The 24,857-nt window shown below is 38.1% G+C and overlaps 1 protein-coding gene across 1 annotated transcript in view; it reads right to left on the bottom strand.

The window, feature by feature from the left end:
* Positions 1-24,857, bottom strand: part of HSD17B12 (hydroxysteroid 17-beta dehydrogenase 12) — a 56,387-nt gene that overhangs the window by 8,882 nt on the left and 22,648 nt on the right. Inside the window, exons 4-8 of the mRNA XM_026091832.1 lie at positions 22,599-22,663; positions 21,502-21,546; positions 11,077-11,111; positions 5,525-5,606; positions 1,286-1,351 (exon numbers count right to left, since the gene is read on the bottom strand). Coding sequence (XP_025947617.1) covers positions 1,286-1,351; positions 5,525-5,606; positions 11,077-11,111; positions 21,502-21,546; positions 22,599-22,663 — 293 coding nt within the window. The remainder of the gene's footprint in view (positions 1-1,285; positions 1,352-5,524; positions 5,607-11,076; positions 11,112-21,501; positions 21,547-22,598; positions 22,664-24,857) is intronic.

Below are 24,857 nucleotides of genomic sequence, written 5' to 3'. Positions count from 1 at the left end.
CCAACAGTCCCCAAAATAACCAATAGCATAATAAATGCATCCTTTAAGAAGTTTAGCATAGGCTTAAATAAGGTTGCCATTACCGGGTCAGTTACTGCACGGAAATAGCTCAACAATTGTCTTTTCTAGCGTGGTCTAACAATATCCTCTCGGGAAATGGGGCAGGACATTTCCTGGTAATAAGTTCTTGTTTTGATAAGCATGCCTTATGGGGGGGAAAAAAAAATACAGCAAATCAAAAAGGTAACATAGCCTTAAGTTGGTAATAACTTCTATGCTTTTAATCAGCAACAAAACCTATACTCACACATTCAATGATCATCTCAAGTAATGCAGGCAGTTTTGTGCCTTAAGCCTAGTAGGGCCCTTGGAGTTGTTGTGGTTTTAAGAAACACCATACAGAATACGGAGAGGCAAAGTAATAGGCATGGACATTGGCTAATTATGTTCGTAACAAAAACCCTTACTGAAGTAAAAAGAGATACACAACTGTCTTTGCAGTACAGGTAGGGTCTCATGCCACTTTTATGAAGACCTGAGTAACTATTGCTCTGCAGAGCAATGTATGCAATGAATAATGAGAAACTGAATGGTTGTGACCCATAATCAGACAAAAATCTGGAAGTTTCAGCAAAGTTTTGGAAGCAAACCCTAACAGCATATGAGAAGTGATATTAAAGCAAAATCTTGTAAAGATGTGAAATTGGCTTGGTTTGCTCTCATGTCCCTACAAAAACAATTAAAACCACAGTAGGTAAATGAGTGACAGGGGGGAAGTAAAACTCATTAGGAATGTGGAATCCTGTATTAAAGACAAATTAAATCAGTCCATCACATGGAAAGGGTCTTTCAGGTTTTTTGCTTAGTTTTGCTACTAAGCTTACACTAGCAGTTGATTGACTGAAACTGCAGGGAACAGACTGCTGCTAACTATTCTAGCCTTTGAGTGTTACCCATCTAATATCTGTGCAAGGGCACTCCAAAAATACATTCCAGAAGATTAAGTTCTATAAAGATGTATTCCATAGAATTAGAGATAGGCACAGTTTTATGAAATATTTCTTACTTAAAGGTAAAATTACCACCACCAGCTTAAAAAAAAAAATGTTACTTTCAGGTGCATTGTTTCAGAGCAACTTCACAAAACTGCTAGCAGGATCAAAGGAAATCCTTATCCTTAATCTGTGTCATATATTCATGAATAAGAGAATATGATGTTTTCCTTTTGTTACCAAGACACCAATGTTGCTGTGGTAACCACACTTACAGGAACCAAACTACTCACCTGCACAGTGATGCCTTTGCTCTTGTATTCTGCATGGAGGCCTCGGGAGAAGTAATCCACAAAAGCCTACAGAGAAAAGAAGGGAAATACACAGCATGCTGTGCATTAAAGTGGAAACTATAACTTGTAGTGGTCTGTAAGCATATTTGAATTTCTATTTATAGCTCCTGTCTTCAAAATGAAAAACTCTGATTTTCAAAGAAACTTTGTAGATTTGAGCAATGCCACTGGAGTAGAAATCCTAAGCTTATGAAGCTTTTTACCAAAATGAGACTCAATCTAAGAAAATAACATCCTTTATAATTCAGGAGGAAAACAAACTAATGTTACATTAAGTTCAGTTAAAGAAAAAGGAAAACAAAATTTAGTATACTTTACCTGTGCCTTTTTTTTTTTTTTTTAAACATGGCATTTAAATACTTTGTCTTCTGCCTTTGCATTATTTAGAAATGCCACCCTAAAATGACACTTTAGCCTAGTCCTGAAGTCCACTAGGACAGTTTCTTTTCCAAATTTCCAGAAGTTTGGGAAATTACAGGAGCAAGAGGTTAAGGAAGGAACTTAAATGGCTTAAAAGGTGGATGCTTGTACACATCTTCAAGACACCCTCACATCTGATACAGCCATCTCCATAAATGGAGACCCACGTGCTTTCTTCCCCATTATCACTTACTCTAAAATAAAAAGCATGTCTTATGCCATGCTGAGGAATTCAAATCACCACAGATCCTCTCCTCCCCCCTCCCTGAGTTAGTCTAAACCACCTTTCCATTTTTCCCTCCCCCCTTCTGATGGGACAAAATACGAGGTTCTACCATCCCTTGTTTTAGTGAAGCAATACAGCCAAATAGAATAAATGAAGTACCCTCCACTGAAGTATCTAAAGCATTCCATTTATAACTAAAGCTAAAATAAGTAGTAAATAATTTAATTCAAGTATTAAAGAAAAAACAGCTCTAGAGAGAAAAGGCTATTAAAAAAAGAAGCAGCTGCTTCAGACCTGCATCAAAGCAAGCAGCCAAGCCTGTTGCACAATCCTCCTGTTTTGATTGTCATTAGTGGATTAACAGAAGTCCTAGCTGAAATCAGTGCTTTTAGTTTACACATTCAGTATGTTTTCTATTAAAGTTATGCTACAGAACTTACCTGTACGCAAAGAAACATTCCTATGCTGCTGGACTATTTCTATAGATACTTTTTTGAGCATACACAAGGTCTGAAGGAAAACTAGACCTTGCTGTGTAGCAGATAGGTCCTTTTATTCTTCAGATTGCATGTACAAGCTAGAAAGTGGCTCATTGAGCCAGATAAGCTCACCTTCTGTCCAACTGTTCTTTCCTTCTCCTTCTCCCCTCTAATAAAAGTTCTTAATGAAATCCAGTTCTTGACATCAGGTCCCTGAAAATCAGGCCTAACTGTTATAACTTCAGTGAACTAACCATCCTCTTGTAACAATGTAAGAAACTTGCAAACGTGTGAACTGTTTGGTGCAGTACCTGAACACAGCTGCCAGAATTACATTTGTGATAACTGCTCACCACAGTATATATGCAATCAATGATCTATCAAAAATAAATGAAAACAAACCTATATTCTGTAAATCAAAGTTCTTTGATCACTTAGGAAAAGTTCTGACTATTTCTACTTGCCTGAGAGTCCTGAAATCAGTTATTGCTTTTCAAATATGTAAGAGTGTATAAAGAGACTGTCATCTCCACTGTTTGCAAAGACCTCTGCCATAGAGAAAGTTCCTTTTACATGAGCCAGAACAAGCATTTATCCACATCCATTGTCCAAATAAACTTCAGAGTTTTCTTCTTGATGGATTTATTCAACACAAGTTGAAATTTTTTGCTTCCAGAGGCTCAAGCCCTCCAACAGCATCTAACTTTAAAACAGTCTTAAAAATGTTCTCTAAATAACTGCCCCCCCCCAAATAAACATAGCATACTAAAATCGCTTTCTTCTCCTTGGATATCCAATAACAAATCCAAATGTTTAAGATATAGTGGGGGGGGTGGGGGGATCATTTTTCACTTCTCGTTAATATTAATATAGGAGATAGGGAAGCCTGTCAAAAAATAAGAATAGGTTTCCTTTAGAAAGGTTTCATTTCATTGTAAAATATGGAATTCTCCACAGGAAGGTTAAAAAGAGTTGGACTGTGCCTGTTCCTGACAATTAGCCAAAGCCATTGACTTAGGCCTGAAGGATACTATGGTTTAAAACCCTTCTATATAGATATGGGGGGGGGGAATAGAAATTGCAGATACCGTCTTTCTATTGCTACATTAGGGGAGTCACTTTCATGCTTACTAATCTTGCCTTGGTAGAAGATGAGCAGTGCTGAGAATAGGCAGACTACTTACCCTGTAATTGAGTTTCTTGGAGGAGAAGGGAGGAATATATTTGAGGTTCTCATTGAAAAAAGACTAACCAAAGCAGTCTAAGGCATATTATCACTAAAATCAGAAGCTCAAATCATCCTATAAAGCTGAAGGCACTGCCACAAGGAAAGTGACCTTTCACATCAAAACAAAGAACTGTACTCTCAGGAAACAGCTATTTCAAGAGAAAGTGTTGTCAGCTAAAACTAAATCAGGCTTTCATGATTTCTAAACTTAAATATCTCTTCCTTCAGTATGAATAAAATGGTAGCATGCATCAATTAGTTTCTGGGAATACAGAGATGTTACCAAGATACTAAAGGAATTGTGGGTCTGTTCTAACATAAATGACACTGACTGAAGGTTTCTTCATGCTGTCAGGCTTCTGCTTAGATTCTGAAATCCTTGAAGTACTTCAGGTTAATTCCCAGGTGCAACTGAAAAAGCTGTAGTGTCACACTGCTTGAATACCAGTGTAAACATTTCCCTTGCATTTAGCATGGAAGAGAGTCTACTGCCTATGATATCTAGAAAAAACTGTGACAACTTGGAGAGGTCACTGAGAACTGGAAGACAACTAATATTACATCCCTCTTTGAAAAAGAGAAGAATGACCTGGTTAGCTTTATCTCAGTCTCTGGAAAGATCATTGAGCACATCATCTTGGAATTCATTTCCAAGAACATAGARGACAAGAAGGTATATCAGAAACTGTCACAGATGTACCAACAGCAAATCATGCTTGACCAACCTGATTGCTTTCTACGATGGAGTGACTGGCTTTCTAGATGAGGAGAACACAGTAGATATCATCAGTAAGGTTTTTGACATTGTCTTCTGCAGCATTCTCATTTAGAAGCTGAGGAGATATGTGCTGAAAGAACAAACTGCTGGCTAGATTGAAAATTGGCTGGACCAGCAGGCTCGAAGGATCATGATTAATGGCTTGACATCTGGCTGCAACAAGTGGAGAACCCCACAGATCAATACTGAGGCCCACATTGCTCGGCATCTCCATCAGCAGCCTAGATGACGGAGTACACCCTCAGCAAGCTTGCAGATGACCACGCTGGACAGAGTGGCTGACAAAAGAAACAGAGCTTCAGCCCAAAGGGACCCTGATAAACTTGAGGATTACTAAACTTTATGAGGTTTCTCTAACAGTATAAAGTGAAGTGCAAAGGTCTGCATACAGGGTTGCACAACCCCATGCCTCAAAATTGGCTGAGTAGCAGCCCTGCTGCAATAAACCTGGAAGTTATGGTGGATGCCAAGTTGAACATGAGCCAATAATACACTCTCATTGCAAAAAAAGCAAACCACATGCTGGGCTACATTAGCAGGAGGTATGGCCAGCAGATCAAGGCAAATTGTCTCTGTTTGGCATCAGTGAGGCACTTGAACTCTTTCTCTTACCTGAAATATGAAACTTGAGGCAACAGAGTTGGACAAATCTTTGCTTCCAGAAAGCAACAGAAGAGCACTACTTAAAAAAATAACCCATCTTCAAAAAAATTAGGGGAAGTGTTCCAAAATACCAGTATAAGAAATTGTGTTAAAAAAATACTGTCAATGGCCTTCCTCTAACTCATGCTAAGCTTAACTTACTTGGTACCCTTTTTACATGAAAAAGTAGTACATGTGATGAAGTACACAGAATAGTGGTTTCCATAGATAGTAAGCCCTTCTCATTTTTCTCTTGACCTTCAAGCTTCCACTATTGGCAAAATTTAAGTTAGAGACCCAGTACTTTTAGTTCCTGAAAGCACCACTAGATGGACACCAAAACATTTATTCCTGTAATGTTGGCTGATGTTTGACACTCGATTTCAAAGTGCAAAAGAACATTTACCTTCGTTGCAGAATAAAGAGTCAGCAGTGGAGTTGGATACATCCCAGCAGCTGAGGAGATATTCAGGATTACTCCTTTTGATCTGAAAGGCAGTGAAGATATTACCATGCAATAAGGAAAACATTTTTCATATTTCATAAAATTACTGCAAGCCTGAAGAAAATGTTTGGGATGCAAGTGAGATTATGAAGATCCATTTTTAAAACCCCCAACCAAATTCTAAACTGAAATTTACTAATGCATTTTCAAGCAGGATACAAGTATTCATAGGCTGGTATAAATAGGGAATAACTGCAAAGTCAATACAGCTACATCCAAGCAAGAGAATCATGCTCTATACATATTGGGCTACATTCACACAGCTTTGCATAGTTAAGTTGGCATAATCCAAAAGGCAGCTTCTAAGTCTTGGCTAAGGAGGCAGAAGTAGCAATAGAAGTTTGCTATATGGTTTACATTTTGATAATCCCTTTCATGATGAGCCTAAGTGTAACTTCTAAGCATACTTCATGATGGGTCTTCAAGTTAGCAAGTATCTGAATCTACTGCTCAAATACAGAAGTGTTTAACAGATAGTATAGAAGATATTCATTGGATGACTACAGAAAAGAAGTTGTTTTATAGCTGTATTATAATAATATATTTGGTATTACACTGTAATATTTAGGTGAAGGCAAGAATCTGACATTAGTTAGCATCTGCTCTGCTAAATATTTCTAAAGTACATGCAGTTAGGACAGAAAATAAGAGACTGCTGAATCTTCCAATCCACTGACTGATGTTGAGCATGTCAGTTTGTGCCTAGCTCTACATACAGAGAGACACAAGTTGGTGTGAGATAGTGATAAGTGCTAATTTAGGCAAGTCAGGGCAAACAAGTTGCCAAAGGGTGCTAGCAGGAAGCCCAATACAGTGAAAGCTGCTTCTCTGCTTCTTCTTACCCACCAGTAAATTCAATGTTTACCTTTGAACATATGACCACACATTCCGTGCTCGCTGTGGAGTGAGAATACACACACACACATTGAACTGCTGCAGATTCACCTACAAGTTTCCTTATCATATTTGTTCATCTCTGCATACCCTATGCTGTTGCTGCCACATAGATTTAAATAGTCATTTTAAAACAAACAGCTAGGTTTAAGTGACCATTAAAGTTAGAACAATGAAATTCTTTGGGAATCATTACAACAGGTTCCAACCAAGGTGGCTTCTGCCATGATTCAAGAATCAAGCCTGTGACTAATCCACCCTTAAAACTGAGACTGTTGACATGACAGAGAAAAGAATCACTTCACAAATATCCAGGATTTCAAAGCACCTTTGCCAAAGTTGCTAGTATTTTTCGGGAGTTATCTGCAAGGCTTGGCTAGTGAAGTAAAGTAGTAACATAGATCAAAATATGCGGTCTGAAAAAAAAAGACCACAAACTAATCACGAATTTTCACAACAGCAAAAGGTTAACAGTGGATGCCAGAAGTTTTTCATATCAAGACAGGTGGTGCTTGTGATGTTTATTCATGAGCTCAAATGGGGATTAGCAGTGAAATGAGTATTCAGACAGTTTTTAGAGATTATCCAGATTGGAGAATACTATAAAGGAACTTCTTTAAAGACCTCAGACTGCTATGTGAACAGGCTACAGAAGGGCAGGTGAAAAATCAATAGTAACAAAACCAACAATGCATACTAAAGAAAATATGAATTAATCACGAACCTTGCTAGCTTTTAAATCCTCTATCCACACCCTTGAAAAACCTGAACACTGTTCATGAAACGGAGTCAACAAGGAATTTTTTTGTGCAACAGTCACCAAAAACAGCCAAAGATTGGGAGGTTAGGGATTGGCAGGGACAGATGCACCATCACCAAAATCTTATACACTTTCTATCCCTGCAAATATACAAGAGAAATATYTAGAAACTGATTAAATGATTTGAGAAGGGGGAAAAGCAGAAAAAAGCCCTCAGACATCAAAGAGGTGAAAATTTTGGTTCAATTTAGCTATTTAAGATACTATTTAGAGGATCCATGATAAGAGTATACAGACTAATGAAAGAAAAAGATCAAGATCTTGATTTACTCATCTCATAACAAATAAATGTCATCTTTCTTTTGTAAGTAAAAGACTCTTGAAATTTAGATCCAATGAAAGGAACTGCTCTTCCCATATTCAAATGGGAGTAATTGCCACAAAACTTAACTGAGGACAAAAGCTTAACAGGATTTAAAAAGGGGTAAGTGTTGATATGGATAAACACAAACCTCATGCTTTGAAGCAAATACAAGCTGAAGCTTTCGAAGATGGCTGGCACTCAGGCTGTAGGGCACAAGCCAGTCTCACTGCGGCTAGACTAACTTTCCAGCAGGAGTAGTGATCATGTAGGTGCAGTGAATTAACAGTCTGAGCCAGTAAAGGAGACACTCTAGGAAATGTTACAAATTAAGAGCAGCCCCTTGCAAAAACTCCATGTACTGTTCTCTTCAACGTAGTCAAAGCAACTGGGGTTTTCGAAAGAAAACAGCCCTAACATTAAAAGCTCATAGCTTAAAATCACCAGATAAAAGAAAAATCAAGATGTGCGCGGAGGGAACATTTCCAATTTCTCTAATTACAATTTTGCTTCTTACAGAAATTGCAGAAGAAATGTTTTCAGGGAGGATCTGCAATATGAGAGTTTTGGTGAGGCAAAGAAAAAAGATTGGCTACATCCAGCTCAACTACGTACTACATTTAAAGTTGGTTAACATGAATACAGATACGTGGCTGCCCAACACACCCTAACACCTCCCTATCATTCTACCTTAAGTGGTACGGTGGGAGGGATGCTATATTTAGCCATCTCACTGTTGCTATGACAACCACCGCCTGCTCCAGCTGTATGCCAAATGGAAAGAGCAAGCTTCCTCTGTAATGTAATTATGCACTTGCTACTGTCCTAGCAATAAATACCATAGTTTGATATTTGTCTAGAAACAGTCAACTGATTTTTCTTGCTCCCAAAGACAGAGGCACAATTTTTAGTTCTACGAGGCTCCCACCTTAGGCAGTAGCCTGAAAACTTACAGAGGAACTGCAACATGTTCAAGGGTAATAGGAAGTGCAGATTATAAATTGTCACTTTTGCAAGTGTTCAGAACCCAGGAGAGGAGCCACAGCAGAAAGCCTAAATGCCATTACTAGAAATGGCATTTATCTAAAGCTGTTATGCTTATTGTAAATAAAAAGTATCAGACATACCATACCACACAGTTGTGTTGTCCATTTACAAATCTGGATGTAAAGCATGCGAAGTCTGCTCTCTACTTTTGCATTTATCTTGTAATATATTGCCATAAAACCGATATTCAAATCCATAAATGTACATGCCACAGCTGCAAGACACTATAGTGCACTATGCTATGTCTATCTCTTCGACAAGCTATCTTCCTTGAACAATGAGGAATAACGATGGGAATCCTAGACTAGTTTTTTTTTTTTTTTTTTTCCTTAGAACAGCCTGGGCCCCTTTTTCCTAGCCCACAGTCCCCCATGAGAAGTTTACGGTTGGCCCAAAGAGCAGCTGAGTACAGCTACCATTCATTCATGCTCTTGGATTCACTGGACTTCCATATCCTGCTGTGGTTATAGACTCTTAACAGTGTTAACAGCCTGTAAGCTATGACTATGCACGAGTTGGCAGCTGCAGACAGCGCTTCTGTGCACTGCAAAGTCAACTGACTTAAAGTTTCCATATTGTTTGTTATCAAACATTTTTTCTGGGACAGAAACCAAGGCCATCATTCAAATGGAGCAGTCATTTAAAGTGGCTCTACACAAACAGAAAAAGTTCCTGAGATGTGTAAATATTTTAAGCACTATTAGCCTTTTCTTTCCAAACTGCTTCTTGAACTTTTATCTTTAAGATTCTTCAGGTAAGCATGTAGTTAAGAAAAGCGAGGTGGGGAGGGGGGGGAAAGCATGAAGTGGTTTGTTCAAGAGTAGTCAGAACTAGAAGTCAACACGATTCTAGTTTACTGCCTTTCATTCAGATCATCTCATCCAGTTTAATGCTTACAGAATATCTTCTGTATGTTTTTCTGTTAAGCAGAATATACACCATTCCTGTCCTGAGAGGCTGAAGAGATCAACTTCAAACAACTACAACATTTCTTTAGACAAAGATATTTCTTTAGAAGTTTTTTTAGAAGATTTTTTTTAGACAAAGAATAGAGATGCAATAAATCGTTCCGGTTTCAAAAATTCGTAACATTAAATCCTTAAAGCACAGTGACTTTCATCATGACACCTTCACAGGACAGTGGTTTCACAAAAGACAGATCCTTGTCTGTCAAATACAGGACACAGGCAAGGAGTAATTTTTGATTTACAAGCCCTGAGTAACTACCATCTTTGTACTAGGATGCTCATCCTCTGCCAGAGCTTTATGGCGTAATATTATCTGCCCCCCCAACCCCGAGCTCTGTCCCGCATCTTATTTTCTAATTCAAATTTCTTCCCATGAAGTACACTCTTCTATGCTTCCATTGTTATCTACAAATTGTCTGAAATAAAAATCTAAGTTTGACATCTCCCTGATGAGTGAGATGCTGACTCCCGCACTGGTGACTAGCTCTGACAGTTTTCATCCATGAAGAAACTTAGTTTCATATGTGAAATATTTGCTCTGCATCTGTACAAGGTTAGCATAATTGAACCCTGATCTGTGATGAAGACTCCCAGATAGCAGGTGACACAATAAACAAACATGTATTTTTTTTAAAGTAAATCTTTGTCAGATTTGGATGCTTACCCCATACATACTCTCCTCCTCTAGTATTCATTTGGAGGTAATAGCATAGTGACTATCACGCACAGTTCTACGCAGCTTTCCTCAGTTCTGCGAACCTAGTTCAGATGTGACCTAGAGCAACCCTCGGCAAGCCAGGGTTAGCACTGCAGCAGGGACAGCTAACATCATGGAACAGTCAACATCAGCTAGAAAACAGCCTGGAGGGACTACGCCAAAATCTTGTATCTTTAGTTTCACCTGGGAGCTAGCTACAAAGTCAGTACATGCCTTTAGGAGTGAGAATGGTGTGCATTAACTCTTATTATTAAAGAGCTGGTCTCCAATTCTACTTTACCAAATGATCACAGACTTTCCTCAATATACCTCCTACTGTATAATAAGAACATATTCTTTGCATCCATTTTACTTACAATGACTTAGAGAAATAGCCTTAAGAAGGTTATTCCCAGGAACTGTAACCACCCCCTCAGAATAGCAGGTTGTTGAGTTAGTGCTGATGAGTCAGACAGGCTTTTTAATTCTGTTCTAAAAGGAATCACCACAACAGTGGAGAAGGGAGAGGAAAAATAAAAAGGGAATCGAGTGGAAAAGGCTTCCACCGTCTGATGATTCATGCACCATCAGCGTGACTCACCCAGCATTACTCTGCCATTAAAACATGGCGACTGGGCTGATTAGTCACAGTAATGAATTTTTCAAGAAAGGATTCTCCCCTATAAATAATGATGACTTTGTCTGGATAGTGTTAGTGTGACTCACCTTTCCAGCATGCCGGGCAGCACCAGTCGTGTCATCTGCAAAAAGAAAACATTCGTGATGGCTGAGAAGGCAGACACCAGACAGCTACAGAATGAGGGAAGCCTCCCTTCCTCCCAGAAGCAGCTGTCACCCCCTCCACCCCAACCAAGGCTTGGGGAAGCAGAGACCATACTTTGCGTAGGCAGTTTATTTTTATTCTACCTGGATAACTTGGCTCTGCCAAGTGATATATGCACTGAATCTGGTGAACCAATCCAGCTAGTAACACAATAAGAGTAAATAAAAGTGTCTTCACCACTCCGCAGCCAGCATCCATGACTTCCAAAAGAACGCTAAAACACCAGAGTGTTTTAATAGTATGTGTACAATCATTCTCCCCTCAGAAGGGCATCTGTATTCCTTAAGTCAGACTAAATTTCTCACTTATGCCAAGACTCAGGACAAAATCCAATACATTTTAGCTCTTCTTTCTGAATTCTTGCTTTTAAGTTAAAAAATAAATTGTGGAGCAGCACAAACACTGGACAGAAGGAACTAGTGAAGACAAGTATTTTGGCTTTGATAACTCAGCCAATACACCTTACTGCTCAGATGAACCTCCTTTACTATAGAACAAACATTATTAAAGCTTACTAGCATTAGCATAACAGAAGTAGGTACTTATCAGAAAGTTTAGTTTACTTCTGACCATGTAGGGCCTTGGTGTAAAAAAGGGAATACTATTGCAACACATACTTTTATGCACATAAAAGTTTGCAGAGGTTACTGTTTCAATAAGAAGTTCTGAACTGTCCTAGCTTTTCAGCAACTTAGGACAAGCATTGTGTTACATAAAGAAAACATCTAACACTCAAACCCATTCCTCCCTGATAACACAGACATTACATCCCCATGAGGAGAGTAGCCAGGCAAGCTTCCCCAGTGCTCTGATTTTGACTCATTATGACTTTGAGCAAACCATTTACAACCTAGATGAAAAACTCTCCAGAGCAGTAATCCTAAAACAAACTTCCCAGGAGCAGACAGATTTCTTTAGGAGTGGCTCTGACAAGGGAAATAAATCAAGCATTGATCCAAACTTTGACAAATTTGTAATTACAGCGTGAAACAGATATTTAAGGTTGACAGTAGTTAGTACTAAAAAAGAATTGATTTCCATCCAAAATTTCTGCCTATAGAAATAACATCGTTCTTAAAGTTCAGTTTGCACCAACTACTACGCTGCCTCCAACCTGCCCTATTAATACATGTCATATCACTGACAAAGACAAGAAATATAAATTTTATCACTTTTCATATCCTTAAAATAAAGTGCATTTCAAACTTCTTGACAAAACAAGGAGGAGGGGGTAATAAAATACAAATGGCACCAAAATATAATCTTACCTCCTGCTGAAACTGAATTACCTTGATGGCTTTACACACGACATTTGAGTCATGTGAGGAAAAAAACCAGCATATGCAAGTTGCAGGAGCATAAAAACCTATAAACATTTTTTTTTATTAAAAGAAAACAAATCTGACTTATTCCTACAGCAAGCTATTCATATTAGTATCATCACTGCATTAGCTTTTGCATATGGTTGAACATGGTTTTATTAATAAAACATACCCTTTTAGGAATAAAGGGAGGGGGAAAAAAAAAAATCACAAAAGGAAACAAGTTTCATTTGATCACAGTTCACACAGAGAAAGGTAGAGAAGGGCAGTATTCTGTATTTTATTGGCATTTCTCATTAAGAATAACTTCTGCCATCAGAAATGCTACTCGACAACTTCAATAAGGGACTACATCCAGGAGCTGAATAGACCTTACTTTCATGAAGTAGGCTGTGATATACCTAACTCCTAGCACTGCCCCCAGAAGTCAAACTAAGTTTTCAGAGCTGGTAAACATAATCAAGTTAAACAATCTCATGTAGCTTCAAAAACCCCTATGACTAAGTCCAAGTACACAAGAGCTTTTTCCACATATTAATGTGTCATACGGATGTGAAAACAACTATTATTTCTGTTAACATTAAAGGATAAAGAATGATTTGGGCTAGTTATCAAGACTGGCAGATCTTTTATCTAGTGCAAGCTATATGATCTTTACTGCAGATTGCTTGGCAAAAAGCAGCATACTGTTTCTTGCCTGTCAGGCCAGGGTAATGCTGCATGTYGACTCCATAGATTGACATGGGGCATGGACTGCAATTGCCCTCACTTAGGAAACCAAGAAACAGTCTGAAAAAAACAGTACAGGATCTCCCATTGAAATGCAGAGGGGACCACGTCTGAAACCTTGTCATAAGTCCATACAAATGCATTCATGGTCTGAATCCAAATTGCAGCACCAAGCAGCTTTAACTTAGCTCTGATTTTTACAACTGCTGGTTACTACTGATATCCAAAAGAGAGCACAGAAAAACATGCAGCAATATAATTAGTGATTATTAATGATTTATATAAATTAAGACATTATGGAGCCATTGACAGCTAAGACATAACATTAAGTACACAATACAGGTAGAAATCAAGAAGTCTCTCTCCAATAGCTCTTTGTATCAAATAGTCCGTTTCTAAACTTCAGCTGGACAGGAAGAAAAATGCTGACAAAATTGGTAATACATCTGCTTATGTTTTCCATTAAAATGTGTACTTAGAGAGAACTTCAAAAGTTTGTGAAATGGGCAAAACTTCTTCCTATCTGTATTTTTACATCTTGTGACCTGTGAAGAGATATACCAATATTTAATATCTTTATGTAAAATAAAGATACAAATTTGTAAAAGAATAAGATAACAGAAGGCATCTTCTTAGTGTCAGTGTCTCCTCACCTGGCCAAGTCCATACTAAGACTGTTTCACCAGGGTAAGAACTCTAGTGCAGAAGTGCTAACAAATCATTCCTCAGGCGTATTCAGATCTGGCAAATTTATACATCACACAAACACAGTTTGTGCCATTATGTAATAAACAGTTCAACAGTCAGATCTAAGAATTAAAAAATACTCAGTGTTTCCCAGTTAAAGCATTTAAGGTTTAGGTAGGTCTAGTTTAAGACAGCCAGGCCTACAGTGGGTTGTATTTAATAAAAGCAAAAGCATTGCAAGACAGTCCAGGGGGATTAGCATGTAGGACACACAAGAACTCTGTTAGGGCTCCTTCCTCTAAAGGCAATCTAATAAAAGAAGAAAGCAAAAGGCAACCTAAAGGAGAGGTGGGAAATGACAGAGTACCCTAACAAGAGGGCCTTTTTTTTTCTTCCAATCATTTTTCTGAATAAACTGACGGTTTCCACAGAAATACTTTTGCTGGGGTTGAAACCATGAGTGTTCCCAAGCCTATTAAGGCTCTGACCTCCTCTCAAACACAGATAATCTCAGATAGAGTAGCCAGATGCTACATGCAGGTTGCCAGCTGAAAGAAAACCTATTGTTCTTCTGAAAGTTTGAACTAGAGTGAGTAATGAATTTGTTTGGATCAGTCTTGATGGTGGAAGCTGCCAATTTTTTTTAAGTTAAATGTAGTCTGGTAAAAAGCTATGCTTAGCACACAACCATGAAAGTGGCGGTGGGTTTGGTCCCCCCCACCACCCCGTTCTTTAAGCTGATTTCACATATATGCACGTAAAACACTAAATAATGCTACCACAGAGTTTGGAGTATAGTTCCTTTGTTTTGGCAGATAAAAAGAACAAGGGCTATGTTATTTTTAAATCAACTTCTTATAACAAATGACTAACTTCAGGCAGAGATTTGTTACAGAGCATTTCATTCTTTTAAAGGCAACTGTCACTTCTTGATGTCCACATATCTGCAACGGCATTTATTACACGCTTGCAAACACTGGTACTGGTAGGCCAAGTTGTATTGTGCATTCTTCTGTTCCAGACCCGTCTTCCACCTTTTAAATTTGGAAAAAAGGAACACCACTTTCAGTCTAAGGAACAGAAGCTCCTGCTTCGGATACAAAAGTACACAACCACATGGCTAGATTTATGTTCTAAAACAGGCAATATATTTAAAGCTCCTAGTAAAGGACCAACATAGATTACTCTAACTTCAAACTATATTTCCAGTGTTTTTTAATTCAGAAAAAAATTATTTCTCCCACTCCTAGTGATCACCAAATTCATAGTCCTTTCTCACTCTGATTCAAGCAATAGATCAGGAGCAGACTTAAGGGAAGAATAATCATTTTTAAAGTTTAGAATATCTCAAAAGTGATAATCACCCAGATTACTATAAACTGTAGAAAAAAACTGATGTAAAAATTCAAAGTTATCTTTCACATCTTACATACCACATAACTTATGTAAAGCCAAAAAAACAATACCACAACTCTCATTCAAGGCAAATTATTCTATGGTAAGATGTTATGACTACAGGTCACTCTTTCCACTTTCAAGATACAACACTCTGGAATTAAGCCTACACAACTACAAAGGGTGAAGTTAGAGAACTTGGTCAAGATTTTTACTTTGTTACTCAGCTAAAGTCTTTCAGATTTCCTCCACAAATCAGGGATGAAGTTACAATAACTAAAAGCAATCTAACTTTTTAAAGATAAACAAATCCCCATGGGCGCACCCACATGTGTACAAAAACATGATTGCTACTGTAAGCTAATTCAGGGTGCCTAGGCAGAGGATTCTCACAAGTTCAAGAGCACTGCCCATTTAACAAATAATTAAATTATACTGCCTATGTCACTGTTGAATGCAAACCTTCCTCCTAAAAGAGTATAGGATTGAATTCATGCACTATAACTTTCATGATCAATTTAATTAAGCATCTACAATTAAGGCTTTATAATGTATCTCTCAATACAATTTCTTAACAATCTCATACCACAAGCTGAACAAGAATGGTATATTTGTAAAAACTTACAAGTAAAACTAAAGTTAATTCAACAGAAACTGATGCAAAAGTCTATGTGGCAAAGTCAATAACCAGAAAGACACAAGACATACAAAGAGAACTACCAACCTAACATGCTGCAAGCCTTGAGCATCTTCAGTTACTTGCCTTTGAACAAATACATTTTTAGTAGCAAGCTTTCTCCATTTAAAGTCTCAATTTCAAGATCCAAATCAAAAGGGAAAGCTTCTAAAATAAGCATTTCTTCCCCTTTTATGTAGGAAAGGCTGCTCAAATAAGGCTGAACTTTCTCTTTTCAAAATTTGGAATGTGTACTTGTCTCAACGCCAGATCTACAAAAAGCTACAGAATTCCAGACTTTCCTGAACTTCACCAAGATACCCACAGCTCGAAGTAAAATCCCAAATGCTTCCCTCACCACTGCAGGAAAGCATCCATCACAGCTATGTTTCCTTTGTCTCATCTTCCTGTGCACAGTGCTCTTAGGCTCAGAGTCAGCAAGGCAGGGAACTGCAGCTTCTAATTTCTCCCTCTGGACCACGTGAATGACATTCACGACCACCTTCACAGAACACTTGCTCTCCTTCCAAGTATTGGCAGCCATACTTCTCTGTCCATTACAAACTTATTGATTTTATTATATACTCTACTAAATTGTTCTCCCCCCCTCCTCCACTGATGATTATAATTTTGAATATAAATGAAGAGAAACCTCTTGACTGGAAAAAATATATACATAAATACACACACACACGCATATTGATGTCTTCTCACAAGTCAGTGTTACCACTTCTTATAATTCTGTTTCACTTATTAGCCTTTCCATGACATGGCAAATACAATAGTTCATACGTGGCTCCATCAGGGCACAATCAACTGTCACCCGATTTCTGATAAGGTACCTTTACAGATGTGGTATTAGGTTGCACTAGTCATGCGAACATACAAGAGATGTAATTTCCTGACCGTCTTTCAGCATTATTGCTCCTCAGCTTCCTTCTTCTTGCACAGGTCTGTGCAAAGGAAAATTACCCTCCTCACCCCTTCTCAAATATATTAGCTTCTTCTCCCTTCTTTCACTTTGAATATTTTTTATTCATAGTTCTAGGCTTTGTAGGCACTGTCTAGAGGTATTCCCTTGTCCTGTCTAGTATTCACAGTATGGTTATAATCTACCTTTCCTTCCTTTTCCATTAAGAGGGCAGCTGACACTAGATCTCTTTCTCAGTTCGACACAGAATATTTATGTATTTTGAAGTCCTAAGCAAGTTATAAGCTTCTCAAACACAGCAATGAAAAAATCTTTGATCTTATAGGCCTATTATCCTTTTGCATCTGACTCTCAGTATAAGACATAAGTAAGGTGATCACAGTAAAGATGAGCACAGACACTAATGCATGTATGTATATGTAACGTACTCTCCCCCTTTCTCCATTAATGACATTTTCCAACCAAACCCTGGCCTGCAAGCCCGCAATTTACATCCCCCCTATCACATAAAAGCTTTCAAACCAATTCAGTTCCTTGCTTAATCAACTATTAAGCCAGCACTCCCTCAACTATTTAGTCCTACTCATTTTTCAGGAGAACACAAGTTTATGCCTCACTCCCAATGCAATCAGCAGATTGTGATGCTGCAAACGGAAAGAACATACTTACTATTGTTCACATACCAAGCATCTCTTGAAACTTCCAAAAGAGAAATAAGTGCTCCCCAAAGTACGCAAGACTTTTCTCTATGCTCATTGTCTACCCATTTTTCCCTCTGGACAGCGAGTCTGGCATCTTTGGCTTTCAGTACATTAGTCCAGTCAAGTCTAGTCTGGTTGTTTGCACAGGTGAAATCAAGGGCTGCAGCATACAAAGGTGAATTGACAGAGGCAGGTGCAGTTGATTCAGAGGAACTATAAACAAAAATGATAACCAGCAACTACAACCTTGGCTTGTCAACACTTGCTGGTTAGTGAAGGACTTATCTTATTCAAAGTCAGAATTATGTTTAGTTTTGGTCTTGATAGAAAGGCACATCAAATTATAATACAAACTGACATTACCTGAACTGCCACCAGCAATCATTGAACATATGTTGTTTTTTGTTTTGTTTTTTAAATCCCCCCAGAAGCTCAAGGTGAAATTATGACAGGAACCGTGAAGCTTCACTTACTACTCATCATCTTCGTCATGTACTTATCAACTCAGTCCTTGTATAAGGCTGCATTAAGTCTCAAGCTTTCTTGAGAAAATACCACAGACAAAAATTATCATTCTGTTTATGAGATGAGGACCAAAGGCACTTCTTGTTTTGTATAACACATGAAGAACAGAACAACTCCTGCACTGTGCATCACCATAAAAATAAGGTGTCTCCAGGAGCGCTTAAAGAATTTTTTCTTTTTTCTTTTAAAAGAACAAGTTTTTTTTCACAAGAGGTGTGATTTCCAAAGTGCATTACATGATTTTAGGTAGCTTGTCTTCAGTGGTTTAAGTCATGCTTTGAATGCAAGTCATAGCAATAAGAATGCTTCCCATCAGACTGCTCATCCCCAAAATTGCAACAGTGTGGGGTTCTGGGACTACCTAACCAGTGCTCTGCTGATATCATGGGAAAGGGGGCAGAGAACAGGATTTTGGGAAAACATGTTTAAAAACTCTGACAGGAAACAAGTCCTCAAACATTAGGGAAAATTACACAGCATCAGATTATCTATGGTTGGGAAAAGGTTAAACAGCACAACAAACCAGACTGATAAATTATCTGTGAGATTGAAGATGTGGACTTATCTCTCAGTATAGCTCCTTTTAAATGATGCACAATTAAGCAAACTTCCAGACACACAAGATGGGTCAAGAGGTAAGGGATGAGTGAGTGTTACCCTTAAAAAAAGGCTCATGTATGTGGTAACAAAACAGCTCATAAGGTTCTTGCAAAATCAAACTGTGCTGAATATCCTGACTTCCCCACTTCAGGCCTAAGGAGTGTTTTACTGAAGTTGATGCATTTGACACAAGTGCCAGAAGAGTTACGGCGTCCAACAGAGGTATGGCTGGTGGCACACAGAGTAGGCTACTGAGACAATAGGGGATTTCCTCACCTTTTGAGCACGGAGGAGGTTTTGTTCCAGAGGCAAGGAAGTGGGTGGCAACAGCCCAGAGTACAGCAGCAGGCCTTTGAGGCAGTACCTCCAGTGAGGCTCCCGAGACACAGCGAGCAGGGCCGGCACAGGTACCAGCAGAACCTGCTTCGCATCTCCTGTACCTTCATCTCCAAGCAAGGAGACAAAGGTCTGCTAAGAACCCAGTGCTCTCTTCTGTCCCAAACTTCATGTTTTCACCAGGCAACAAGGGAGCTTTTATTTATTTATTAAACAGACAAACTTGTACCCATGGGTACAATGTGATAACAACATGAAACACTGTTACTAAATATTCACAGGATTACATCCCAAAAATCAAAGAAAAAGGATGTACAGATTTGTCCCAAAGTTATTTTTTCCTACCATGATTCTCTAGCTCTATGGGCTCTCCTGAAAAAAGAATGACTTACAGATGGTACATCTCTCTAATGTGCTCTTCTCCCCAAAACAGTAAGCATCTGGCATGCCTACTGTTTAATTACACAACAGCCTCATGCAGGAGAAACATTTTCAAGCCTGGAAGCTTATGCTCAAACTCTGATTATAACCAGTATCAGAAGCTGTTCAGTCAAGAAAAAAGTTATCAAATGAAAAGGAAAAAGAAAGAAAATACTAACACACACTGATCTCACAGCAACTAAATAATCCATATATTTGTACATGTGGGAAGACAAGTGCATTGTAACATGAAGAGGCTGACACACTGCAAGTTTCAACAGAAAAGGAAGTGTATGACTATTATGTTAACTTAATATTTGAACACCACTGATCATAGACATGAAGACTGTAGCCACAAAACAGCACTAGTTCATTCTGGAGAAAATAACACAACCTGGCTGCCTTTTTTTTTTTGGGTACATACCCAATAAAGCAGACCTCAAATATTACTCCAGTCTACCATCTTCAGAAATACATATTAAAGTAGTTCAACCGCAACTTCCCTATTCTAACAAAATACCTCCAAAACCACCGACACTCCAAATTCTTTAATAGTGCACTCCCTCTGCTGGCCCAGCACAGCTGTCACACCTTCTGAGAGGCCTTCTTCCGACTGCACTAAGCTCCAGCTAAGAGGTACTTGTGTTACACAACACTTCTTCACACATATGCCTTGTGCAGCTGAGTTAACACCAAAAAAAAGACTAAGTGAGCTGTATAGAGAAATTATCACAGATGCTCATTAATAATTGATTTTTCTGGTGAAAGTCTTCCAGGAGTGCAACAAGACACTGTGGGCCACAATACACCCCAGTCCACTAAAACCGCTGCTTGTCAGGCTAGTGGCCATTTTAAAGTAGAAGTGAAGTTGGAGAACTACTGTTTTAACATTAACTTTGGCACAAGCAAAGTCATTCCAAAAACGACAGTTAGCAGCAGCAAGTTGATATTAACTATCCCATTCAGTCACACAAGGGCTGCATTTTTCACCATTTTGCTTATGCTTTAATTAGTTGGGGAAATCTTACAGAAGGGTTGTTTTAAAAGGCCCTGTGCCTCCTCACACAGAAACAAAATAACCAGTTAGACTCCTCGACAGCACTGTGCTAGATGAATTTAATACTATACCCAATTGGAACAGGTGCAAAAAAGTCAAACCTTTCAAGCCAGCTTCGAAACRCCTATTATTTTGGCTTCAAGGCAAGAAGTGAACCCTAAGCTATTGAAGATGCAAGATTTTTCTTACGCATAAGAGGTTTAGCAGTGAATAGTCACAAGGAGTTTCTTCAGCATTCTTATGTAATACACTAATTGATTTCCTATGCCACATAAGCAGCTGCTATTCCCCCCACTAATGTTATAGCTTTAAAATAAAAGGCTGAAAATCTGTTTTGTTTTTTTTTTTAAATGGACCTTATTTTAACAAATAAGAAAATGGTGACATGTTTTAGACTCAAGTCACATTGACTTCTATCCAATAAAAAAAAAAGGTTCAGTTTAAATACCAAAAAAGGTAATTTTACTTTAAAAGTTACTGCAGACTTCTATGAATGTGGGTTTCCTTCTTGCTTAGGTATTTCACAGAAAGTATTTAAGGGCTCCCTCACAACAGTGCTTAAAACAAACAAACAAACAAAAAACCCCACCCACAACAAACACCCCCACAGACACATGCAGAGGTTAGGGTGCAAATCAAAGATTTACAAGAAGGACCAGAACAATGACCATGAAGGAGCATTAAGTGTTTTGTGTTCACATCTTGCTCTTGCAAATAGTTAGTAAGTATCTTTATAACAAGTTATCTTTCATGCCACATAATCAGAGAAAAGACTGATAAAAAGAGAATCATAACCTTTAGGTTACTTTAAGATGAAAAATGAAACTGTGTTCCAATAGGTGAAAGCAATTTATTCAAACAATTGAGTCTGAAGTTTTACTAAACCAATAAATATTTCAAGGACAAGTGTTGGTAACAGGGCACTTACCTTACAAACAGCCATGATGTTAATGTTAACCATTTTGTCAATTGTCTGCAAGAAAAAGTTTGGGTTTGTTTATTTGTTTTTAAGTTATTTGATCAATATTTATTTTTCCTGTTGCAAGTGCCAGAATAAACTAAACCTTACACTTATACATCCACATTTACTCCCTTGCCTTCCTGCTTTAATATCAGGAGCAATGACAGACTTTCAAAGAAAATTGTTCTGAATTGTTCTTGGTCAAGTTTTATCTTTGGTTATTAATAGAAAACAACACAGATTCATCGTATTAACAATGTGTTCTCTTACAGCGTCTGCAGCATTTCTGAACTGTGATAAATTGATATTTTAGACATGTTCACCATAAAAGCCAAAAATTTAAGAACTAAACATGTTTTGTGACTATGTTTTGCTCTTCAACATTTTATAACATTTACACTTAAAGTTTACTCATCAGATAAAAATTGTTTTTCTGGTAAGTATTATAAAGCTTATTTGGAGGTGAACCAAAATAACAGTTACATCTACTAATGCTTTAGCAGAAGCACAAAAACACAAAGGACAAAGAGTTAGCTGCGGGGTTTTTTTGGAAACAAAAATCAGACACCAGTGAAGGTGTTCAAATCCAGAGTTTACAAAATCCTCAATGAAACCAAGACCATCCCTACATTAAGACATATCTAAAACAGCTATAGTATACTTAAGATTCATAATAGTGTTCTAGAATATACAGCTTCCATTCATGTAGCTGCTTACCTCTCTTGCAATAATACCTTACGAGCTAAAAGAGTGCAAGAACAACATCCAGATGAGGTTACAGACAAGACTGGTCAGGTATTGACACCAGAGCACCTGTCCAAAATAGATACGCTCCTCTGTACTTTGTTTTATATGTTACAACATTACACAAAAAGCCTAGGCTGCCATCATGTGATTTTGGCTATGTTACCTAGATCCTCTTAGCTTTTTGAGCCCTTAATTTGAAATCAAAACACCTCATTTAAGTGGGTACCTTCACCAAATCTTTGGTCACACTTTGGTCATGTGCATTGACTGTTTAGTGCTAGCAATGAGAACACCTCAAGGTAACGCAAAACACTTACGTTATCCAGGTCTGGAACATCAATAAAATATTCAGGATAAACATATGAAATTCCCACGTTGTTGACTGAAACAGAAGAAAAGTTTTATTGAGAATGGTTGCATGATATCTGACTTCTGACACTCTGATTAATGAGAATTTAAGTAAAACTGTAGCAGTCGAAACATTCTCGCTTGATGCAACAAGTTTCCTTATCTGTAAATACACTTGTATGCACAACTGGAAAGTGAGAATGAATATGAAAGCCATTTTAAACACGTAAATATTAATAGTGACTGTTTAAATCCTGGCATATTTAGCACATCATAGCCATCTTCCATGGCTTTTCACAGCACAGTAGAAGCACGATTCCTCTTTTAGGAATATCAGTGTACACAGTTTAAAATGTGTAAGTGTACTGCAGATGCAGTCACAATTAGAGTTTCAAGCCAAAGAAAAGCTTCCAGTACCTGGCAAGATATTATGTGAAAGCTTTTAAATGTCCTTTCAAAAAAAACAAGCAAAGCAGAAAATATCCCAGTAAGTTTCCTCAATACTTTTTTGGGATATTTATTTCCTTCTCCATGTATTCCAAGGCCTGCAGACTAACAGTTGCTTAGGGACACTTGACATGACCCTCTTCAGTCTTCAATTACTGCAAAAAGCAATATGCCTGTTGCTTTTTGCTCAAGAGAGCCTTGAAAGGAAATATGCTGAAATGGCCAAATCCTCGCCACCCCGGAGAGGGGAGTCGAGCCCCGCGCAGGACGGTAGATGGCAGCAACAGCCAACGCGCCGCTGCTGCGCAGAGAAGGCGCTTCCCCAAAGAGCTTGAGTAGCTTGGGGTGGCAGGGGTAAGGCACGACTAGGAGTGTAGGAGAAATCACATTAATGACAATCTTCGTACATTAAGCAGCCTGCGTTTTTGACAGATTATCTGCCTTTCAAAATGGTTTCTGTTTTGCCTTCACTGTGTATTCAAAGACTCATTATATAGAGATTCACCATAGCAAACTGTTCTCCCAGTCACCCCCCCCCCACACTCTTCAGATCTGTGAGATCTCTTCCCATTGGCAGCATTTAGAATTAACAGAGAATGTATTAATTGCTTAAACCTAATTTTTTCAGTGCAACACTTTAGACCAGCAAGGTTTTGCTCTCAGACGTGAAACAAATATTCATCATCTAATCTCAACACAAGTAGTGGAAAACTTCTAATAGCATTAGGAAACAATGCTGCTCTGTACTCTGTTTCTTCAAACTTAATAAAACATACTGATATGGAGACAGGAAAAAAAAAGAAAAAAGAAAATAAGCAAATGGGATCTCTGTTTCCTAAGTATCTGTTGTTCATCTTACGCAAGTGAATCTTGTGACATTTGGTTGCTGTGGCAACATTTTACATTTATATAGTGTCTTGTACCCCAGAGAATCCTAAAGTGCTATCTATATACATGCTGAACAACACTGTTCAACTCTAGGGCAGGAGTGTACATGGGGAAGGGGATAAGAAACAAATGCACCAAGAAACATGGTGCATTTTGTTTTTTTAAATAGCCTCTACACCTCTGCCAAAAACTATCATTTTAACATTCAACCTGAAAGATATTTAAGTATCAATAGACATTCAACATGTGCAGGAAACCTACAGAAGAGTCCTGGCAGAAGTTCACAAACTTTGTTCAGAGATTGTCTCAAGTGACAGCTCTTTTAGTCAAGATCTCTTCGTCTATTTACAGAAACCCCTAGTTGCATGTTTTAAATTTTAACTTTTAAATAATCTTTAAAAATATCARGAATTGATGAGAACAGGGAGTTGGCAAACTCACAGCAGACATTTAGTATACTTGGAAAGAGATAAAAGTAAAAAGGAGAAAGTTCTAATCTTGCTATTTCAAGAGTAAGCCAAAAGAAAATTTCCTACTTTTCATCCTAAATGAAAGAGTTTTCCAGTCCTCCTCTCTGGAAAGGATTTTGGCTATGAACTGTGACAGTCTGGGGACAATCCTGGGTGATTCGCTCCAAATTCAGCATATTTCATGACTCATGCTACAGAGATTCTAACACAAAACTTACACTTCTTTCTAGAAACTGGATGCCAGATACGTACCCTTCCAGTTTCAGCAATCATTTTCTACCAGATCACATTTTGTTCCCATTCTGAACTGAAAACAAATACACATATGTATAGTTTTCAGTCTGTACAGGTGTATTTTACCTGGAAAGGTCTGGATAACACCAGATTTAAGATAGTGTCCAGATTAAATTTCTTCTGAGAATC

The sequence above is a fragment of the Apteryx rowi genome, unplaced genomic scaffold (genome assembly GCF_003343035.1).
Source record: "Apteryx rowi isolate R43461 unplaced genomic scaffold, aptRow1 scaffold_122, whole genome shotgun sequence".
NCBI lineage: Eukaryota > Metazoa > Chordata > Aves > Apterygiformes > Apterygidae > Apteryx > Apteryx rowi.
Note: the sequence above shows the minus strand (reverse complement) of the source record. Positions and strands in the feature narration are given on the sequence as shown.